At 42.0% G+C, this 22338-nt stretch overlaps 1 protein-coding gene across 1 annotated transcript in view; it reads right to left on the reverse strand.

Annotated features, from left to right (window-relative positions):
- Nucleotides 1-4644: 4644 nt before the first annotated feature.
- Nucleotides 4645-22338, reverse strand: part of foxo3b (forkhead box O3b) — a 42303-nt gene continuing 24609 nt past the window's right edge. The window contains exons 3-4 of the mRNA XM_072443156.1: nucleotides 5133-6536; nucleotides 4645-5051 (exon numbers count right to left, since the gene is read on the reverse strand). Coding sequence (XP_072299257.1) covers nucleotides 5160-6536 — 1377 coding nt within the window. The 3' untranslated portion in view covers nucleotides 4645-5051; nucleotides 5133-5159. The remainder of the gene's footprint in view (nucleotides 5052-5132; nucleotides 6537-22338) is intronic.

Raw genomic sequence — 22338 nt, forward strand, 5'->3', positions numbered from 1 at the left:
ATGTTTTGTAACAAGGGTTCAAAAATACTCCAGTCGGTGTCCGGTTTCAGAGACTCGCTGTATGTCTGCTTTCCATTAATGCAGTCAGCCAAATAACAAATATTGCTCAAGGGAAATTTCTAGGAATTTGAGAAGAACACTGTGTTGTTCTGCCGTTTGAGTCACTATAGGCTGACAGAAGATGTACGTAGAGCTGGCAGCGTGGGGCTGTGCGTGTCGGGCAGAACTAAGTTAGCGTGAGTTGTGAATTGGCAGCATGTGTAGAGCAGAGGCCGAGGAATTCCTTTCATAGCAGCCAGTCCTTGGACCGTACTGCACTTATTATACAACAAACGAAAAGAACACGTTTTGCTTATTTATCTGATGTACGTCACAGCTTTTTCATGTCAGAATTAAATCAAACTTTGGACTGAATATGTCATCAACTTTTTTCAGGTTTCTCTAATCATAGAACAGTTTTCCAGTTTACCAGAAACTTACGTACACATATATTTGATCTAGAAAAATATATACTGTATTTTCCGGACTATAAGTCGCATCTTTTTTCAAAGTTTTGGCCGAGGTGCGACTTATACTTTTAATTATTTATACTTATATACTTATACTCCAGAGCAACTTATACGTGATATTATTTGTTATTTTCACACTTGCAACCACATTTCATACTCCAGTGCAACTTATATATCTTTTTTTCTCTAGTATGCGTTTTTTGGCTGAGGCGACTTATACTCCGGTGCGACTTATAGTCCGGAAAATACGGTATGTTGAAATGTAGAAAATATTGTGATTGTTTTGAAGATATGCAAAATTTGATTTGCGAGTATATCGTTTTAAAAGGTTTCAAAAAGAGCGGATTACAAAGAAAAATGCGTGTTGTAAATGTTCAAATAAAGGTATGTGGTGGTATTCCCGCACTTTTGTGATTACTTTGACATACATTTCACAATTGTCTGATAATTGAACCTCAACTAATATGTTTTAACAAATATCCATTGGCTTTACATGATGTCTATCGCTATATAAAGATAATTTTTTGTCCATATCGCCCACCCCTGTAACCCCGAAACTACAACTGTCCACTAGGGGTCACAGAAAACCTCATTGAAAAAAAGACATTCACAATAAGTGTATGGAGCCTCACCGAGCTTTATTTACATGCGCACCATTTCTTATACAAACTAGATTACAATTCAAAATGGAATACACAGGAAAAATACCCACTAACATCAAGTCGAGAAGAAGCTATATTAATTACAAAGTGTAAAACTCGAAGGGCAAAGGATGGAGTTAAAGCTGGCCTCAGGATTTTCTTAACAAGAAGTCGACAAAAAAGACGTGATATTAAAGTATCTAGTGGTATGTCTTGTCAGTTTGTTGCTGCTGCTGTTGTTATTTTTGCTTCTCACAGCGTTGCATATGCCGAGATGTGATTTGTGAAATTGTGCCGGTATAAAACAGTTGTGGTGTGAATGTGTGAAAAGAGGAAAGACACTTTACACTTATACACAGATCGACGTGTGATTGTAGTGAAAAAAGAAGTGGATAACAGTCTTTCTATTATAAAAGCGATCGATCCTATAACAAGTACTGACAGACATATGTTATTATCATACACACCCAGTTCACTGTAAGGAATTTTCACATGCATTTCACTGTTTAGGTGATGCCCCCGTCAGTACTCGGTATAGGACATATGACATTACTTGTGCCAAAATAAACCTCTGATGTTTTCATCCTCGCGTTACGACAGCGAGTATCGGAGGGTGTTTTTTTTTGGTATTTCTGAAAAGAGAAAAAAAAAACACACACACAAAAAAAACAATACAGACTGTTCTTCCTGAAAACCTAAAGGGACGGCACCATGGCAAATTTTCCGTCATGCACTGAACCTCATATCACACGGTAGCGTTCCCCCCCTCGCCGACCATGCACTCTGCTGTAAGCCTGGTTTCAAAGTACTATGCACACATCTGTACACTATTATACACAACAAGGGCGGACCCTCCATGGCACGAGGGTCTCCAGATGCTACAACATCGGTGGGGTTTTTCTCTTTTTCTCCCCCTCACCGTGTTTTTTTTGTCTTTTTTTTTTCTTCTCACAAGGCTGGTAGTAACAGTGTTCCCTCCTACAACACAGGTGTAACATAACTCTTCACCCATCCCTTCAGAGGCATGACAAATCCAAAAAACAGGTCTCAAGTACAAACGATACAGGTTCACAAAGGACGAAACAGCGAGCGAGTATATATGCATTTTTACACAAATCATAATGCATAAATACATATACATGCATACAGGCTAACGTGCTGTATGCACCGTGGAGGGAAATGGATGGGCTCATTCGTCGAAGATGTGGACAAAATACAGGGTGGAGGGAAGATCAATGTCATAAAATGAAAACCTCTCTCTCCGTCGTGTTCACAGGTCACAAGTTCACAACACAGCATTTGTTTTCTGTTTCAAAGACCTATAGATTTGTTTCAACCCCCCTGAGTATTTATAATGCATAAAAGGCTCCGCGAGTAGGGTGACCACCTCAAATTGTAATAAGAGCAGATGATGGACTCATAGATAGCAACCACAGTAAAGCCGTATGGATTCGTATCAGTCGTAACGCCCAGAGAGAGAGAGATTGTAATAGCAATAGTGCCGATGTATTACAACACTGAAAGCCAGTGCACCCAAAGAGTGTGGATTTCTCTGCAAAAAGAGCTTGGAATTAATGCGACAGCGGTGGACAAGTGCGATGTGCTCTCTAAATGAATGGGACGAGGGACAGGAGGCTAAAGAGTGGGACAGGAGGCTAAAGAGTGGGACAGGAGGCTAAAGAGTGGGACAGGAGGCTAAAGAGAGGGACAGGTGGTCACCCTACCCACAAGATGTAAAAACAGCAGAGCTTAACACGGATCCCTGGTACGTGTTTTCATATGTCAGCGTGTGTGTGTGTATGTGTGTATGTGTATGTGTATGTGTATGTGTATGTGTATGTGTATGTGTGTATGTGTATGTGTATGTGTGTATGTGTGTGTGTGTGTGTGTGTGTGTGTGTAAAAAAAAAAAAGTGCATTTGATTTCTTTGTGTTGTTGCTTACGTTTCATTTTGGACTGGAATATCTCCCCCCGCCGCAAAGAACCAGCCACCTTAAGGATGATACAAGTTTGAACAAGCCGATTCGAGGGCTGCTCCTCAATTCTGCTGACTTGATTCTGTTATAGATCACTGAGAGGAGGAAGCCAGTGGGATGCTGAGGCTTTGAGGAGGCAAGTGAACACAAATAGGAGGCGCCCTGGCACTCAAGATAAACTCATTTGGTATAGTCATCTATTGCTACAACATACCTTGCGCTATCTTAAAAAGGAAAACATGATACTCTTACACGAGTACAATTACTTTGTCCCATCCAATTGCGTTTCAAACTTTCTCCCCTCAGAATGATTGGTTTCATGATTAATCTATGTGATGATAACCAGAGCATCCTCTTGATAAAGGTCTTGCCTTATTACACCATAAAAAAGGTTCTTAGTAACACAAAGAAATCAAGTAAATCTGTGTGCGTGTGTGTGTATGTGAATGTGATTTGGCTGCCAGCAGATCCTACTGTTCATTTTCAAGTAATTTGGCAATATACATAGACATAGTAGTAGCTTATTGACATATTATGAACTTGAGAAAAATGGCTTCTTCAGGAATGAGCCTAAGAATCCTTGTGCCCCTTGACCTTTGCATCTGGCTGCTGCAGCGGTCACGGCCGGGCTGAAAATAAACTGATTTAAAATGCTTTACGCTTTAGGACAGGAGTCAACACTGTTTACATAGTAGCACCTGTTGTGGAAATGTTCACAAACCCAAGAACACAGCTAATATTTTGGCTACATCATATGCTGTAATCATAAATCTCATAAAAACAAAGATAGTTTTTCCTTCCTGATTTGCTCTGTACAAATATGCATTCATATAAATCCAGTATTTTGGACAATTTTACAGTTAATTTCCCCCCAACAAATAAAAATATGTTTAAGCAAATTTTACTCTGCCTTTAGGAGTTTAGCAGTTTATAAGCGCTAATTTTGAAGTGCATTTTACGTCCTAAGGCTGTTACTATCATGTATATGTATATATATATATATATATATATATATATATATATATATATATATATATATATATATATATATATATATATATATATATATATATATATATATATATATATATATATATGTGTATATGTGTATATGTGCAGGGGTGAAAGTAAGCTGGTACAGCCCGGTACGACAGGGAGACTAATAAGTTCCACCCTCAGTCAGGAGTTAAGTGTCAGTTCTCATTAAATAGGCTGTGGTTAAAACATATGACCCAAACAACATGACTTTGTACATATAAGCTTTCTTAAGGGAATTGAGTGACTTACAGAATTCAATTAATAATGCTCAGAAGAGTGGCTGAATGTGAGTCGGGCTTAAAATGCATTAAAAAATTCATTATTTTTAAAATAAACACGATGATCCTGATTGAACATGATTGAATATACTGCCTGTACATTTTGAATTTATATGAATTCTACCAAAACCAAATTCTAACTGATTTATCTGTGTGTTTGAGTAGTAAAGGCAAACAAATAAAATAACTTTCACCCCTGCATTTCTTTCATTTTGTACAGATGGGTATGATGTCAAAAATGGATAAAACAGAAAGTGTCTATCAAACAAAACACTGAACATTTATAATCATGAGGATAAAAACACAGGGAGATTCTTCTTGTGTCCAACACAACACATCACTTCTCCATTTTAAACTTGAATCTTCATTGGGAACAACTGTAAGGTATCTTTTCCTCTTCACTTTATGTCCACCTGAAACACCTTGGATTCCAACAGGACTGAGAGAAATTGCATAACTCTGTCATTGTCAGTTTGTTTATGTGTCGTTTCACAGGAGGTTTTGGAGGCTGATGTTCAGCATTAAGTGTCTGTAAACAGGGATTATTTCATTTGTGCTGATGGCAGGTTTGGCAAAAGGATGTCAATGATCGTCCACACAGCTTAGACCTGAGGAATGGAAATAATTGTTGTTAAAAGGGAGATCAGTTTGTATTTAATGTATTGATTCTTTCCCATGTGATCTCCTACCTGCTGTGCTTGGTACTTGACTCTTGCTCAGCCTGGGACCCAGCTCTGGGACGACTGTTTGGTGCTGGTGAAGTTGACCAAAGTGTCAAAGTTAAAGTCCAGTCCGTCTGCGTCCATCAGCTCGCTCCTGATGATGGAGTCCATATCGCACTCTAAGGTCCCATTAAACATGTCCAGGTCCAAGTCTGTGGGGAAGCGGTCCTGATTCAGAGGGCCCCCGTTAGACACGGTCCCGTTCATGAAAATGGAGGTGTCGATCTGCATGGAGGACGAGCCATTCCCTCCAAGAGGAGAGTTCAGGAGCTGCTTAGCATTAGCCAACATGTTCGCTTCATTGTTCAGAGTCAGACCATTTATGGGCCGGAGTGCGTTCTGGTTGTTACTTTGCCCCTGGATGTTGTGAACTCCAGTGGTCCCAAAAGTCATGACGGGGTCATTGCGGAAGATAAGGCCACGGCGGGACATTACAGCTGCAGCACTGGCCTGGGACATGAGCGGGTCAGACTGAGTCATCATCACATCACTGTGGCTGTGGCTGTCCGAGTTCAGCAGGTCCTGCAATGTCTGGCTGCCAAAATGCGAGGTGATGGAGAAGGACGTCTGCTTGTTCTCCTGGATGGTCTGCATGGGAGAGGGGCGCAGTGTGGACCCTGTGGAGGACGGGCCAAAGATGGAGTTACTGAACCCATTGCTCCCATTAGTGGAAGGGTTCACAGCGGGCGAGGTGGAGGAGGAAGAGACTAGTCCGTTTGGTTTGGTTCCAAAGCTGAACGCCGAGGACCCGTTTGCGGGCTGTCCCGTAGTGGTTGGCACCAGGTTGATGTTTTCCAAAAGCTCGTCCATTAAGTCGTCTGTGAGCCCATCGTTCAGATTCATGGTACCTGTGAGGTCTGCGAGGCGGGGCAACTCTGTCGGTGCTCCCTTCCCATTGGCTGTGCCGTTGCCAGGTGACAACGCCCTGCCTGGACTGTAGAGCATAGGCGACAGAGGGGGCTCGTCGTCTGGGACCTGGTCCAGCTCAGGGTTGGCCAGGATGGGCGTCAGGCGGCCACTGATGGTGCTGGCGTTGGAGTTAGTGCGGGAGCGAAAGTCGGTCCAGGCATCCAGCTCTTCTGTGCTGCGTGACGTGGGACTGCCGGGCCAACGGGACAGGCCAGAGGGACTGTCACCGCCCTCTCCTGCTGCTGCGGCCGCGGCCTGGAGGGCAGCCTTCTTCTTAGCAGCGCGGCCACGGGCAGACTTGGTGTATTTGTTGCTGTTGTCCATAGACACGGCTCGGCGGCGGGGAGCCTTGCCTCCCTTTCCTCCCTCAGGGTTGATCATCCACCAGGAGCTTTTCCCTGTGCCTTCATTCTGTACTCGGATGAAGCGGCTGTGCAGCGACAGGTTGTGCCGGATGGAGTTCTGAAACACAGAATGAAAGAAATTAAGACTTGTTCTTCTTTATTTACCATTCAATAATTGAGAGAACAATCCTCTTGAGACACAATTCGGATCCATACACCACGACTGCTACTGCTGAACATTGAGCTCATTGACATGAAAAATGAAAATAAGCAACTGCTTCAATAATCTCAACAATAAAGTTAAACAAACAGAAGCTTCTGATGTGTGCATTGTTCCCAGCTTTGCTTTTGTGTTGTGGACACAAAGGGGGAAATGCTGTGTGTTATGGTCAAGCATTGATTCTGTAGTGAAAAGCCTGTACAACGGTTCAGAGTTACATAAGAACACAGAGTAGAACATGTGTGACTCATCAGTGTATTGATCACCTTCTCTTCTGGTGCAGAGGGGGGCGCTCTGTTAAGGAGCACTTTAAAACAGTGTATGTGCTGTGGACCAGGTCAGAGAGAATTAACTAAGTAAGTAAGTAAGGTTAAGTAAGTAAACAAACATGAACAGGGTTGACAAAATTGCTATAGGCTGGTTGAAACATGGAGCCTACAAAGTTTTGTGTCAAATTGATGTCGTAACAACCAATGTTTATCCATCTATATATATGTTGTCTTAAATCAACAATGTCTTCATTGCACTAGATGGTGTTGTTATTTCATTTGTTCTTGCGCAGCGCTCTGTCTTCCTCCCTTTGCGTTGTTTCAAAAACATGCAGCTAAGGGACTCCAGGCCTATGTAATGTCTCCTCATATAAACAAGCAAACGGCCTCCACAACAAGCACACATCCCTTTGCTCCCCGAGTCCCTCTCTCTATGTATATTTGAACTCACTAAAACAGAACACATTTCTGGGACCGAGAGGACGAGGGCCAACATTTTTGGTGGGAATCACAATATTGCTTTCCAAGAAGTAGGGCCCCATCTTTACAGGGAATTTGGTATAGATTGTTTTTCTTGGTCAAACGCAGCACAATCGGGAGGCTCGATTTGAAGAGGTCAAAGAGATTTCAATTCACTGTCAACAAGAAGAATGCCATTTGTGGTGTTCGCTCGCTAACGATAACTTTGCATTAGCCTTAAAGAAAACAGCAATTGCTTATGAATAGATGCGCGTGTGTGTGCGTGTGCGTGTGTGTGTGTGTGTGTATTTCCCAAGGTGGATGACTGCGACGGAGTGAGGTAAGATGAGAATGGGATACCACGGAGACCAATGTTTACCATTAGCTTGCATCTCCAAAGACATGACGTAATGCTAAAACATCCAAACACACATACGGTCATTCTTTCCAGCTGCCAGGACATGTAAACAGGAGTTGGCGTTGGGTTCTCTAGCAACAGGCAGGTGCTGGCAGAGAAAAGTATGCAGGTTTATTACAGAAAACGACCTAGAATTAAACAAAAAAAGTTCCTTAGTGGTTCTCTTAAAAGTCAATGGCAAAAACTGGATTTGTTTGCGCGACACGTTGAAGACAAAACCCAAACTGAGAGTTAAACATCTTGGACATGGCATAGACTAGTTTGTTGTTGAAAACGCCAAGTTACACGGTTCTTAAGAGGCAGAGTTGTGGTAGTAAAGCTGCAGTATCTCCATCCTGTGCTACGGGTCGGCCTATAGGTGACAGTACACAGACGCTACATTATTAGTTGTGCTTACTACATAGTGCAGCTGCTCCTCTGAGGTTTCCACGTGGCCATTAATAAAACAGCTCAGAGAGGCCAGCGCTCTGATTCATAACTCCACATTTACATGGCCTGCACCTAAATAAAAAAGGGACTACTCCATTTACAACAGCACAAACGCTCATGTTGAGGCAGTTCTAGTGAGGAATTGGATCGGGTTGATTAACGTTTTGAGTGTTTTAATGAGTGTTCAAACAAGTGTAAGAAGGATCATAACATTCTCATTCAACTATTGCTGGTGAACAGTGGTTTTGTGCGAGTACAATTCACTTTTTATTGCTGTTCTTTATTCTTTATTGTAGGGTTGTCGTCATTTAGTCAATGAATCGGTCGATGGTGTCGGCCTACATTCTTATTAGTTGACTAATTACTTTGAGGGATTTTAAAGGATTTTCACTCGCAACAACAGAAAGGAGAAAGCATGCAATTATCTTGAGATTTGGGAGTTTTATTTAACAGGTTTAAGAGTTTTTGCCAGTGCCACTCCATGTTTGTTTTAGCCGACTGATCGATGCATGTCTTAAGTCGATCACAAATGTCTTTAATCGACTACAGCCCTGCTTTGTTGTACCTGTAGGGCAATTTGTAATTGATTTATTTGCACATACATGAAAAAACATTGTCAAAAATGTTGATTGTGCAGGACAGAGTGAGAAGACCATCTGATCTCCCCTAAAACAAGCTGCTAACAAACAGGCATGAACAGGAAAGCCAATTAAATATCATATTATGTATTTGTATGAATTAACATCAGCTTTAATTGTCCTTTAAAAGAATCAAGAAGTGTGGAAATGGAGTTCAGATTAAGGCCGTCTATACGTAAGTGTTCTTTGATTAGTTTTAGTTTGGCACAAGTGAAGATAAAGTGTCTCGTTGAATAAGAATGAACGTCTGAAGAATATAAAAAGCCGTTATAAACTCTGGACAAAGCATTGGACATATGCACGTACTTATACATGCAGACAGAAATACAATGGATCTTACCATGAATAATGTCAAAGTGTTGTGCTTTCTGAACAATGGAGCAGATGTAGACAGTCTGAATAATTCATAAAAATAGTGTTTTTGTATTAATAACATTTGATTGAGAAACGCCTTGCATGAATGACTCCAGACCGTGTTACAAGAAACAATGTGTGGATAGTTCAGAGCAAACTGTGAGGAGCGGGCGTGGTCAGGACTACCGTGGCTGGGCAGTGGTTTTTAACCTGTTGTGCATGTTTTGGTTCGACGGGGGGAGAAACCGGAAAGCCTGGAAGAAACCCACCCAGACAAAAGGGAGAAACATACAAGCTCAGCACTCAACGGCGGCGCGGGAATCAAACCCCACAATCTTCTTGCTGTGAGGCGAATGATTTATGATTTATTAAGAGTATAAGAGGTTTTTATAAGAATTTTCTGTTTCTTTATTAGTATACTTCTGTGCCTAATCTGTGTTGCAACATTGCAATTTCCCCATTGTGGGACAAATAAACCTTATCTTATCCCATCTTAAATGTAATTGATTAAAACTTACTATATGATCGTCTTTTTTATCTGTGGCTGGGTTTCACAAGCAGCTTAACGCCTGGATAAAGACTTTTTCCAACACATTGAGACGAAGTGAGAGTGGGTCGTATGAGGCGTGCTAAACTGAGTGCTTTGGGTTCCAGGTTCACTTGTGTTACATTTTTGGAGTGAGCGAAGAGCCTTATGGGCAAAGTTTATGGGAGAGGCCCCAGCTGTGATGTATGTGCACGCACCGGCCAGCTGCAGCCAACTCTCTCCACAACAGAGACTCTATGTCCATCACCGACATGTGGGAACCATTCATCAACGTCACCCACTACACTATGGAATCTACTCCCTTTTCTGCCCTAAGTTATGACACTTCTTTCCTGGAGCTGTGTATCCAAAAGGTGGGTAGAGTAGCCAACAAATTGCACTTAAGTAAGAGTGGGCGATGTGGACAAGAATGTATAGCTTGATATTTTTGGGATGATTGTCATCTCGACGATATTATGTCAGTCCAGTGTGTTAAAACGTGTCTGTAAACATACTAGTTGGAGGTTTAATTATCAGAAATCTGGGAAAAGTTTGTAAAATGAATCACAAAAGTGCAAAAATATCACCTTTATGCCCTTATATTAAAGTGTACATCATCACCTTTTGTATAGTATATTTTTTAACTATAAACTTGCATATTTTCTTCTATCTTCAAAACAACATTGACAAAATCTAATCTAAATATAGATCAATATCTTTGTATTACCCACCTCTAAGTAAGAGTAATGTAGCTTGAAAATAATATAACTCAAGTTGTAGTACAAGTTGTAGTCAAGTACAATGTAGTGGACAAATGAAATTACTAAATATATTTGGGGAAACGATAGCTCGGTCAGAGTAACAGTCTGAAAATAACATTTCATCTATAATATGAAGTTGATGTAATTAGAAGGACCAATCATAAAAGAATGCACAAAATCTGGTATCTTCAAAGGATGGACACGAAAAGGACACACATATTCAAATCATACTGTCAATATAAAACTTTTGTCACTTTGATTTACTCACAGTGGGAAGAGGAACTGAGAGTACTGTTACTTCAAGACAAAAACATTACTCGAGTAGATGCAAAAGTATGCAGCTGGGAATGTGCTCTAACAAGTGAAATATCTTCCAAAAGTGTAGTACTACCTCTCCGTGTTTCCGTCTACATAAATCTAAGTAAATTAACATTTCAAAAGGGTAAAAGACCCAAAACGCACACAGAACATAAAGTGCCCCTCCCTAGCCAGAGGTCACTTTCAAAATCCACCCTGTCGCCGGTCGAGAGGATGAAGCCGGAGCTTTCTGATTGGATGGTGAGCGGGGGAAAGTTGCGTTCCGATTGGTTGGACTGGTAGAGGTAGCGAGGCAGTGCGGAGGCAGCCCGGCGTTGCAAGTGCATTTCATCACCCGGATACAACACGGAGCGTCACCGCGGCGTGATTGGTCTGAAGGACGAGAAGCAGAGCCCGCTCCTGCCTCCGCCGGAGCAGCCGCCGATTTAGCCGGACAAGGACAACACGCCAGGTCAGGGGTCAAAGGGCTTTAGGGGTCGCACTTTTTCAGCCCCGCCCACGACACACATCTGCCATTGGACAGAACTTCACACCTCTGACGGTTTTGTGTGAGTCTTTGCCAAACATAACCGGTCGTTATCAGGCGTTATGTAAAGCAGGACTAATCTGAGGTGAGTGTCAACAATGAGGGTCACGCACACTCCTGTCTCCTGTGGTGACGGCCCCTTCTTAGACACATTTAGACAAAAACATCAGGTTGTTCATTGAGCACCATTCATTTACTTATTTTTACTTTTTAAGAACTTCTGTGTACTAATTATTGAGCAGGTCTGATGAGTGAAGTAACTAAGCACATTCTTAAGTTACTTTTAGCAAGCGTGTTTTATGTCTAAATAATGATCCAAGTAGTTACAGTAGACCAGGGGTTTCAGGCCCCCAAACTGTGCAACCAACTAAATTAAACTGTCATCTGTGGTAATATCAAGTTGCAAAACATTTAAAATCAGGTTAAATTGTGTTTATTTCAGTGGATTTTTAAGTCATTTGACTTCATTTAACTAAAATATACAGTTTTTAAGTAATAATACATTATGTACAGTGTCATGATTATAAAATTGACATCTTCCTAGTCATCTCATGAGCCCCAGCTCGTGACCCTCCGAGGGGCCCCGACCCTCACTTTGGGAAGCACTGCAGTAGACAATAAGTAATAGAGCTTCTATAGAAAGGATTGTAGTAATAGCAGTGACTTTGACTAAAAGTAATAGTACTTGATCAGGGAAGTCCAAACTATAACTAACTATAACCTCAATAACTAACATTTTGGTGTAAGACAGACTTAATGTAAAGGTTCTTTGAGCTAATACAGTGGTGGAAAGTAAGTATCTTTAGGTACTACTTAAGTAGTTTTTACAGTGGATACTTTTTACTTTTACTCACATTTGAAACAAAGTATCTGTACTTTTTAATCCATTAAATGTTTTAAACTACTGAAAAGTAGAAATCACTTTTAAATGTGTTATTTTAAGTTATTTTAAGCATGACGCAATCCTGTGGTTTTGATTACAGTTCTAATGTTCGAACAAAATAAATACATCAAATTCACTACAAAAATTAAGAAATGTGTCAAATTTGACCATAGATCTGTACAATTCTTTACCGAAATCACAACATTTAAAATGTCTAACAGCTCTTTTTTTTTACTTTTACTTGAACGTGACACTTTAGCTGGAGTCATTTTTGCACACAAATCTGTAGTATTTATGTATTTATTCAACAAAACTGAGCGCTCCTTTCACCACTGTGCTTCAATATAGCTAAAACAGGTATTAAACCTTTTGTAGTCGTTACCTTTGAGTGTGATGAAAGTGAAAGCCTGAATATAACCTTCAGCATGTGTCGAAACAGCCAAATCTAACCATCACTGCACTGCAATTACCTCAGGGCTCGTTTAATCTAGCGGTTTCTCCGTTTGCGCTGGAGGTGACTAGTGCGTGTTTAGTTAAGTCGCGGCGAAGAGGAATGCGCGGCTTCGACATGTACCAGTGGTTTATAAATACAACCAGAGCGAGGACAGTTATTTATTCTGGGACTCTGCTTACCGCCCCGCCCTCCTCCCCCCTTGGCCCCCGGCCCCCGGCCCCCTTCTCCTCTCACTGGAGCGCAGACAGAACATTCCATTCCCTTCAATCATATGTTCGCGCCCCGGCCAGCAGCTGGACGGCCCCCTCCCTCCCGCCTCGGTCTGCTCGCTGTATGTTTTGGCTGTGTGTGTTTGTGTGTTGTGAACGTGGACGCTGGCAGGAGGCGCTGGAGCCGCTTTGGCAGGGGGAGGGCGGGCTGCTTATGTTACTGTCCCGCTGCCAGTCCTCGCCCCCCTTTTGACATCCTCCAAGGCAAATGGGATCAGGAACATTTGTCTGAGTGTCTGTCCAAGAGCAGGGTTACACAACGGTCACGTTCTCTCGCAGCTAGCAGAGGGTTGCTCCACTAGTTTACTTTATTTTAGCTTTGAAAATATAGAGATTTTATAGTTAACGTCACGCCAATTACTTTATCTACTTATCGTTCAATAAATGATACAAAGAAACATAATTTGGTGGTCAGTATTTATTGCGAGAGCTTTTCTTTGTAGCAGTGGGAGACCTTTTATCATTTTTCTGAAGATTTGAGCAGTAGAAATAACTTTTATGACTCATTATAGATTTAAAATAAGTGTTTCTTAGTGTTATTTATTTATTGCAGCTCACTTTTTAAAGAATATTGTACATTTAGAAGCATTTTGGGGGAGATAATCTTCATAAATTCATAAATTACAATACATCGCTCTTCTCATCCACAAACAGTGTGGGATATTAGGAACGGATAACGTCTTGTAAAGTATTTGCTCTCCATCTAAAGTACACATTTATCACGCTACGGTTCAAGTCGATTGACAATGGTTTGTGCATTTTCCCATAAACTGGAAATTCCACCAAACAACCAGACCGCTTTATCACGAGGCGTAAACAAATACAAACTTAATGAATGGCGTTTCTGTCTCTCAAAATCTTTCAAAAGCTCCAAAATGTCCCCAACTCGTGTGAAATCCCCTCCAACACAACAGCCACACGCCTTTATTTGGAAGATAATTGCATTAAAACGAGCCGGACTACACTAGTGTGCTCCCCAAACACATAAAACGCACAGTACACTTCCGAGGATTTTGACTTTTGACCTCAAATACTTGATTCCTGAGCAGCTTTTGTAAACCTGTCCTCACAGCCCTCTTCTCCCTCTTTGACTATGTCAGTGTTAGGCAAGGCCGTGTGCTCAAAAGAACGGCGTTGTTTACAGATGCGTTCGCTCCAATCAGTCGGGCCGGAGGCGTGGGAGGCGACGACCCAGCCCCTCTCCTTCGGCCAATGGCGCGGCTCCGTGGTTGAGGCACGGTCCGTCACATGTTTGTTCAATGGGTCAGCGTGTTTTGAGCGGGAGTTGTAGGTCACCTCATTCCTCCCGCGCTTCACAAACAGAGCTGAAGGTGACAATTTACTTTGGAGGGAAAAAATAAATAAGGGTTCTGGTCAAGCTAATGATTGTCCGATGCAGAGCTGGGCATGTGCAGCTCGTGAGCATGTTCTAGTGTCTGTCCTTAATAAAAATTATATGGCATGAATGAAATAATAAATCACTTAGCTTATATTTGACAGAAAAGTGCTCATAATGATAAGAGTTTGTAACACCAATGACTGCAGCCTGGCCCTTCGCCACATGCCTGGATTTGAATATGGCCCTTGGGGGGGAATAATTGCCCACCTCTGAGCTAATGGGTAGAATAAAACATTAAAAGAGGATTATACACTCACTCATTTACAGGATGATAAATGTACAGACAAGTACAACCAGCGCTGAGGGAAATGTGACACAGATTCACAAACCTCATGATAATATTTTAGGACGATGTTATTGAAAGGTTTTTATACTGTATTTACATATTTTACACAAGTAATATTTGGGTCTTTGTCTAGGTTGTCTTTGTTTGAGGTTGAGCATCACCTTTGAATAAATTAAATTACTGCATCTCCTTGGGTGGAATTCGACATTAAAATGACTTCAGATTGATATTAATGTCAAAAACTATTGACGTTGTATTTACTTGATGGACATGGATTATTTCACTTGTTCAAAGGTGCTTCTGACAGTGTTTCAGTAGATTTCCTCTCCTTTCAAGCCAAATGATCTTGTCAGCAGTGAAATGAATCTACCCTGGTAAAACTACTGTTACTCAAATTAAGAATACTCTGAATACAGGTCACTCCAGGCAAGGCTAGTTATTACATGTTTGCAGTGCATGGGTGGTTATGCGTGGGCGGGTTGCATCAAATGTCATGACGAACGCACAAAACCTTAACGCTGTCCGAGTTCGGGATGTGTGCGGCGGACATATTCTGTACGGACGGGGACGTTTTACATTGGGAAGAGAGGAGACAGGACATCCTCGCTGAGCTTTATCAACGCTTGTTCCAGAACACAGTGTCCTAAAAGCTGCACGGCAAAAAAAAAGTTGCCAAAGACTCACAAACATTCACAGATAAATGGAGAGAGCGAGGTGGACGGGTCAAGACCGACGTTTGGGACAAAGAGCGATTCAGATGCAGCCAAAGGAGGGGCGGGATTGGCCCTCAGCCTGTTGTGAATGTGGCCAAAGACATTTTTAACATTGTTGTCAAAAGAATTAGGCCTGGCAGATATCACATGTCACAGGACAGTCTTTGCTCATTTTTGTGTTATGATTATTGTGAGTAAAAACCACCACGATTTATGGATTTTACACGATTACAAACAACAGAAATCTCTCATTTTCTTTCAGTCCTATTGTCCAACACGATACTTATTTCTCAAGTTTGTGACCGGCTTTTTATTGATTTATTATCCTTTATTGAAGCAGGTAAAAACAACAACTTTCAAAACAAAACCTCTTTTTCAACCTGGGGCACAAACAACTTTCGTAGGATTCTTGCGCGTTACGAAATCAAACTTAATTAAAGCTAATATGGCAAAAACAGACAGATCAATAAGTTCTTCACATTTAGCTGCATTTTCTGGACTATAAATTGAATTAAAAAGACTATATTTTGCTTCTAGAATAGTCACAATTCTCTTATTATTTAGCTTTTACGATCATTTTATGACCGAAAAAAAAGACAAATGAATTGTAAGACTCTGCTTGAGTCCACATCATCTCGAGTGTGAAAGACTCAAAATATAACCCACCACATGCAATCAAAACCATTCAGGACATGCCAAGACGCAGCCAGTCGACACATGAGTAGAACTTAATATGGTCAGCTGGTGCCTCTCAAATAGAGCAGTATTTAATGAATGCTGTTTGGGTTTTCCGCAGGGCTGGGACGGGCAATCGCTTGGCCGTGTTGACCAACGGCTTGCCCTTTTAAAGCACTCCAGCACTTTCTGCATTTAAAAATAGAACCGCGGTCTGTCAGCACTGATTGTGAGCCTCCCGTGGCTTGATAACGACGACGGGAGAGGAAAAATAATCATATAATTCAATGTTCATTATCATCCGGCAACTCAAACATGACCACAGACTAATAACGAAGATCGACAGTCCAACATGTGTATAAAGTTCTACAATATATAGTAAAAAAGACATTATAATAGGAAAGTCGGTGTCAGAAACAGTGCCCGATGAGGCCTGGGATGAACTTTGGTAAAAAAAAGAAAGGACAAAGCGATAGACCGCAGAGAAAGGGCACAATTCATTTTCAGCTCAGAGGGGCGTCTGCATGATTAATTACACTCGGCTCTAGAACAAAACTTACGGTAAAAGGTAAACGGGGGAAGGGCGCGATGATAATTGTCTGAAGTAGGGTACGCGCAATCCCTCTGGGACGATGCGACGCGCACTACTACAGGATCTAGTTAGACGCTGTCCCGATTTGACCAAGGGCAAAAACGGTACGAAACAACACATAATGGAGCCTAAAGCGTCCCAGTAGTGCATGTGTGTAAGTACAAAGCATATTTCTGTGCGATACGTGGAGAAAAAAAAGTATTCCGGAAAGAAGAGCAGGCCCAAGTGCAGGGGTCGCCCGAGGTTTATGGCTCCCTTTGCCCCTTGTAGCCTTGTCCTGCAGCCGCACAAAAGAGAAGGGGCCATTTCATAGCAACGTCGCAATCTGCAAAAGGATTTATGACAACCAGGTGCCACAGTCAGGGGCTGTCACTGGACGGTTATGTAAAGACAAAAATGTGCTTGGCGAGTCTGCATCAGATAGTCATAGTCTGCCGTTTGTGGAAAAACAAGCTTAAAGAAGTTGTGCAAAAGTGTGTGAACTGCATAATTAAATTGGTAAATACAGTGAGCTAAACTGACATGCAGAATTACACTGTAATAATATCATATGTAATAAATATAATGTTATATCTTATGTGTATAATCTTGGCCAACAAATGACAGGCGTTTTGGCTGTTCTGGCTTAAGTAATCAAATGTCCTTGAGATTATGCAACACAAATGCTTGTACCATGAAACTGTGCCAAACCCATCTGCCTTCTGTTTGTAACTGCCTGGTAATGGATTAATACAAGATAATGTGATAGCCTTATTGCAAAGATGGTTTGCTAAATCTGTCTCTTATTATTACTATAGTAGATGACTAATCAAACAATAATTTCTATGTGTATTCTGATTTTATAAACACATTTCAAACAAAATAAAAGCTGAGAGTCATAACCCTATATAACCCTAATATATACAAATAAAGTGTAAAATGGATTAATATCTTACATGGTTTGTTCTTTTTTGACATTTTGATTTAATCATGCCACTGTATTTGTTATAAAAAGGTCTTGTTATATGTGTTTTTGAGTTTATACAGTCCATTTAGTGATTCTAGTAATCAAAATACAACTATGATTATCGTTTACAATCGAATATTCGTGTTTCGTTGACTAATTGTTGCAGCCCTACATTATTCATGCATTAGTTTTCTGTTCACGTGGAATTGCATCTCTTTGAAGACATATTTCCACAACACTGGAGGATTTGTTTGAGCTGCCGATGATGTGGGTGAAGCGTAACCTCCTGTGACCCGCCGCGTACGTGACATTTGTTGTCAGTACTTTCTCTGTATCACCCATTGTTTCTGCCTGCTCCGTGTAGCCAAGCCCCGCCTCCAAGGACCACTGCTGGCGAAGCTTAAACTGTTGAATTATTACTGTGCTAAAGTGTGGGCAGGTTTTCGGACAAGGAACGCCCTGAACGTGTGCAAAAGAGCTCCAAAATTAAACGAGACCCCCATCAGAAGGTCTCGCCTCGATGAAAATGAGGGATATTGAGACTTTTTTGCCGTATTCACAGGCTTAAAACACTAGGCCTGTGCTGGACAGCTTAAAGGAAAAACATACAGCTTTGTTTTAACTCTTAAGTGTGAAGAGAGTCGTGTGAATACTACGCAGTGTAGTGTTTAGACAGGAACAGAGTTTGTGCTTTCAAATCGTCAAATCAAATATCAAATCAAACTCGTCCTACATAATCGGCAGAGATGATCGAAGTCTCTTTGCTTTATTATAATTGTGTCCAGGTTTCGTGTCCAGTGGGTTTCACCTGGTCAAATAAAGGTTAATGGAGTTGAAAAGCTTCAGGTTATAAAATATATCAGTATTGGCCATGAAAAAAACCCACATATCGATCGATCTGTGTTTAAAAATGTGTTTCGCCCGGAGCTGAACTCAAACAAACATGTCGAGTTCAGGGGTAAATGCTCTTCCCAAACACCTCAGTGAAGTCTGTACCTTCCGAGTCATCGCTGCAGCTGTGCACTCTCAGTTGGACTGATTAAACGCGATAACGGCGTTACGCGTAATAATGCCGGATAACTAAACAGTAGGTTGCAAATAGACGGGATAGTTTTGCGAGCACTAATGGCCCGCGCATGTGTTGGATGCATGGTGCAGGACTCCACATCTGTTTGGGATTAGCGAGGGGGGCGCTCTGCGTTTTCGTGAGGCTCTTTGCTCTAAACGGCGCTAAAACAGATAGAGTACGAGCCCGGCCATCACAGCGCGTTCACCGCGATGCGCACACGCTGGAGACGTGCAGGTTTCTGACACGCTCGCACTCTGGAGACGTGCAGGTTTCTGACACGCTCGCACGCTGGAGACGTGCAGGTTTCTGACACGCTCGCACGCTGGAGACGTGCAGGTTTCTAAAACGCTCGCACTCTGGAGACGTGCAGGTTTCTGACACGCTCGCACTCTGGAGACGTGCAGGTTTCTGACACGCTCGCACGCTGGAGACGTGCAGGTTTCTAAAACGCTCGCACTCTGGAGACGTGCAGGTTTCTGACACGCTCGCACGCTGGAGACGTGCAGGTTTCTGACACGCTCGCACGCTGGAGACGTGCAGGTTTCTGACACGCTCGCACTCTGGAGACGTGCAGGTTTCTGACACGCTCGCACTCTGGAGACGTGCAGGTTTCTGACACGCTTGAGCCGGTGCCATTCGTCTGTTGAGCAGCTGCAACATGCTCTGATCAAGACCCACGTAAAGAAAATAAATGAAATATAAATGGGTAACGCACGTGTTGTCAGAAGGATGTCAGCTGCAATAACCATCAGGACTCAGAATGTGCATCACACAGGGAGAGGCGTGATGCACAGAGGGGGAAAGAACAGATAATCTGAAAGTATAAATAAACAAGAGAGAGAGAGAGAGAGAGAGGGAGACTCAGACAAAGAGAGAGAGGGAAGGAAGGGATAGAGAGAGAGGGAGAGAGAGAGAAAGAAAGAGAGGGAAAGAGAGGGAAAGAGAGAGAGAGAGAGAGAGAGCAGATACAGATACACTTTGTTACTTTTTGTGTGTGTGTATGTTGTGTGTGCGTTGTGTGTGTTGTGTGCGTTGTGTGTGTGTTGTGTGTGTGCGTTGTGTGTGTGCGTGTGTGTGTTGTGTGCGTTGTGTGTGTGTGTGTGTGTGCGGTGTGTGTTGTGTGCGTTGTGTGTGTGTGTGTGTGTGTGTGTGCGTTGTGTGTGTGCGTGTGTGTGTTGTGTGCGTTGTGTGTGTGCGTGTGTGTGTTGTGTGCGTTGTGTGTGTGTGTTGTGTGTGTGTGTGTGTGTGCGGTGTGTGTTGTGTGCGTTGTGTGTGTGCGTGTGTGTGTTGTGTGTGTTGTGTGCGTTGTGTGTGTGTGTTGTGTGCGTTGTGTGTGTTGTGTGCGTTGTGTGTGTGTGTTGTGTGCGTTGTGTGTGCGTGTTGTGTGCGTTGTGTGCGTTGTGTGCGTTGTGTGTGTGTTGTGTGTGTGTGTTGTGTGTGTGCGTGTGTGTGTTGTGTGCGTTGTGTGTGTGCGTGTGTGTGTTGTGTGTGTTGTGTGCGTTGTGTGCGTTGTGTGTGTTGTGTGCGTTGTGTGTGTGTGTTGTGTGCGTTGTGTGTGCGTGTTGTGTGCGTTGTGTGCGTTGTGTGCGTTGTGTGCAGCCCCAAAGTCACACAATCAGCACAAATTCACTCCTCCGGCAGGTTTCTCCCGGCAACAGCCAGTGCCCAGTCCCCAGCTGTTTCCACTTCCCGCGCCAAGAGCAACCATGTGACTCTGAGAGCAGCCGGGCCACGCCCCCTTTCTCATGTTCAACCGACGCCCACACACGAGTGATGCAATTCATAACAAAGTCCTGACAGAGGTGGAAGAAAGTGAAACGTGAGAAATACTCTTACTTTATGTATCTTTATTAACCACACACACTTACTATGACAACATCAAACCTCAACTTCAACCAAAGACGTTTAGTAAAGAGGTTTTTATGATTATTATTGATTTATAATGTGGCTTTGTATGCACATGTTCTCAGAAATCAATTTTAACTATGAACAGTAAAATAAATCGTTTTTCAACATGCCCTTTGAATCAATTATGGACTAAAAGGGCGTGTCATGGCAACAGAAGAAGTCTCTGTGACCTGAACACGCAACTAACACAAACTTAACTAAAAGACTAGGCTCACAAAAACAACTATTTATACATAAACGTCCCGGTAAAGACAGAATAAACTCATTGTTCACACCCAAATATTCACCAATGCCAATATTCTTTCTCCTCATGATCACAGATGAATAATTAGTCAACTAACACTAATATTGGTCGATGAGAAGTCTAGTTAGTGTCGATTAATACCTTTTTTTGTTTAGTGAGCTACCATAAGGAAACTATTGAACTTGAGAAATACAAACGTCGCAAGAGCTCGTAGCGCTTCAAACAAAAAAATCTGCAAAAATAAACCAAAATATATTAAACTTGATACAACAACTCAGAAGTCCTCTATAAATATGTTAAAATAAATGAAATAAATTAATTGACTAAAGATTATCACCGTTCTTTCAACATTACGGTAGATTATTCTTTATTTACCAATCCAAAGAGTGTGGTACGGCCGCGTAACCCACTTCGCCGCTGCGTGTCTGACGTGATTAGGCCTCATTACGTATGCATGCTCCCGCGTCCCGGCTTATGGACGCACACGGCCGAGCATTTTGTTTATCTGTTTGCCACTTAAGCTCATTAATGATTTGCAAAAGAGGAGATTATGAGGCTCGTCCTAAATGGCGCGCTGCTTTGTCAGCTCACGTCTGCATCAAAACCCAATAAAACGGAGAACCCAAAATGATCCCTTTGAATTACATTCTACGGTCAAGACACATCGAGATTGTGTTTTCTTAAATCGCTAAACCCGTTCTCCTTCTTCGGAGGTTGTCACGGCAAATCACCGCTTTCTAGTGTGCGCTCATTTCTCTAATTACAAACAGCTACAAAAGTCCGGTCCTTTTTCTAGACTTTGACTTGATGGATTGATCCAAAGTAAACTGAAGCCTCAACATAATATTCAATCAGTAATTTGAAGTACAGATGGCACACACTTTTATCATCAGATTGTTACCGTTCCTTCTCTATGTTACCTCTTCATTTATTGTTTTTATCCCGTCTTTTTAAAGCTGCTTGTTTCGTTCGGCGCATTTCTGGCGTTGATCACAGCCGCGTGCTTACATTAGCATGTCGGAGGCAAGCTAGCTTTTGTCGATTTCCACATTGCAATTCCCTCTGCTGCCAGTAGATGGAGTTCTAACTGAAGAGAAGCCGTGCAGATAATATAAAGTAATGTGTGCTTTCAGTAGATACATCCTTTTACTTTCTAAAACATGAGTAAATCAAAGTCACTCAAGAGTGTTCGAATGTCAAAAACAACACAAACAATGCATGATGTGTGTCTCAAAAGCCCTTTTAAACTAACACACTATTTGAGTCAGTCCAAAGCCTGTATAAATGTTAAAACCTGCATCAAATTAATTACTTTTCTAAAAATCGCTGGCACTTTGAGTCTATTTCAGGTTCCTGTACGACATGAACTATGATTAAAAAATACACACTGCATTTAAAAATTCATAAAGCAATAAGTCCACACAGTGAGGTGCATCTCCGCTCAGCCTGAATCTGTTTCCATAGCGACCGCAGTGGAATTTCATTAGGCTCGATTCATTTCGATAGCGCGCATCGCCATTATGCGGAGGGCCCAAACACGGCGTGAACTTGAACACCCTCTTTT

Source organism: Eucyclogobius newberryi, unplaced genomic scaffold, assembly GCF_026437365.1.
Source record: "Eucyclogobius newberryi isolate DKJ021-1_F unplaced genomic scaffold, fEucNew1.0.hap1 SCAF_1, whole genome shotgun sequence".
Lineage (NCBI taxonomy): Eukaryota > Metazoa > Chordata > Actinopteri > Gobiiformes > Gobiidae > Eucyclogobius > Eucyclogobius newberryi.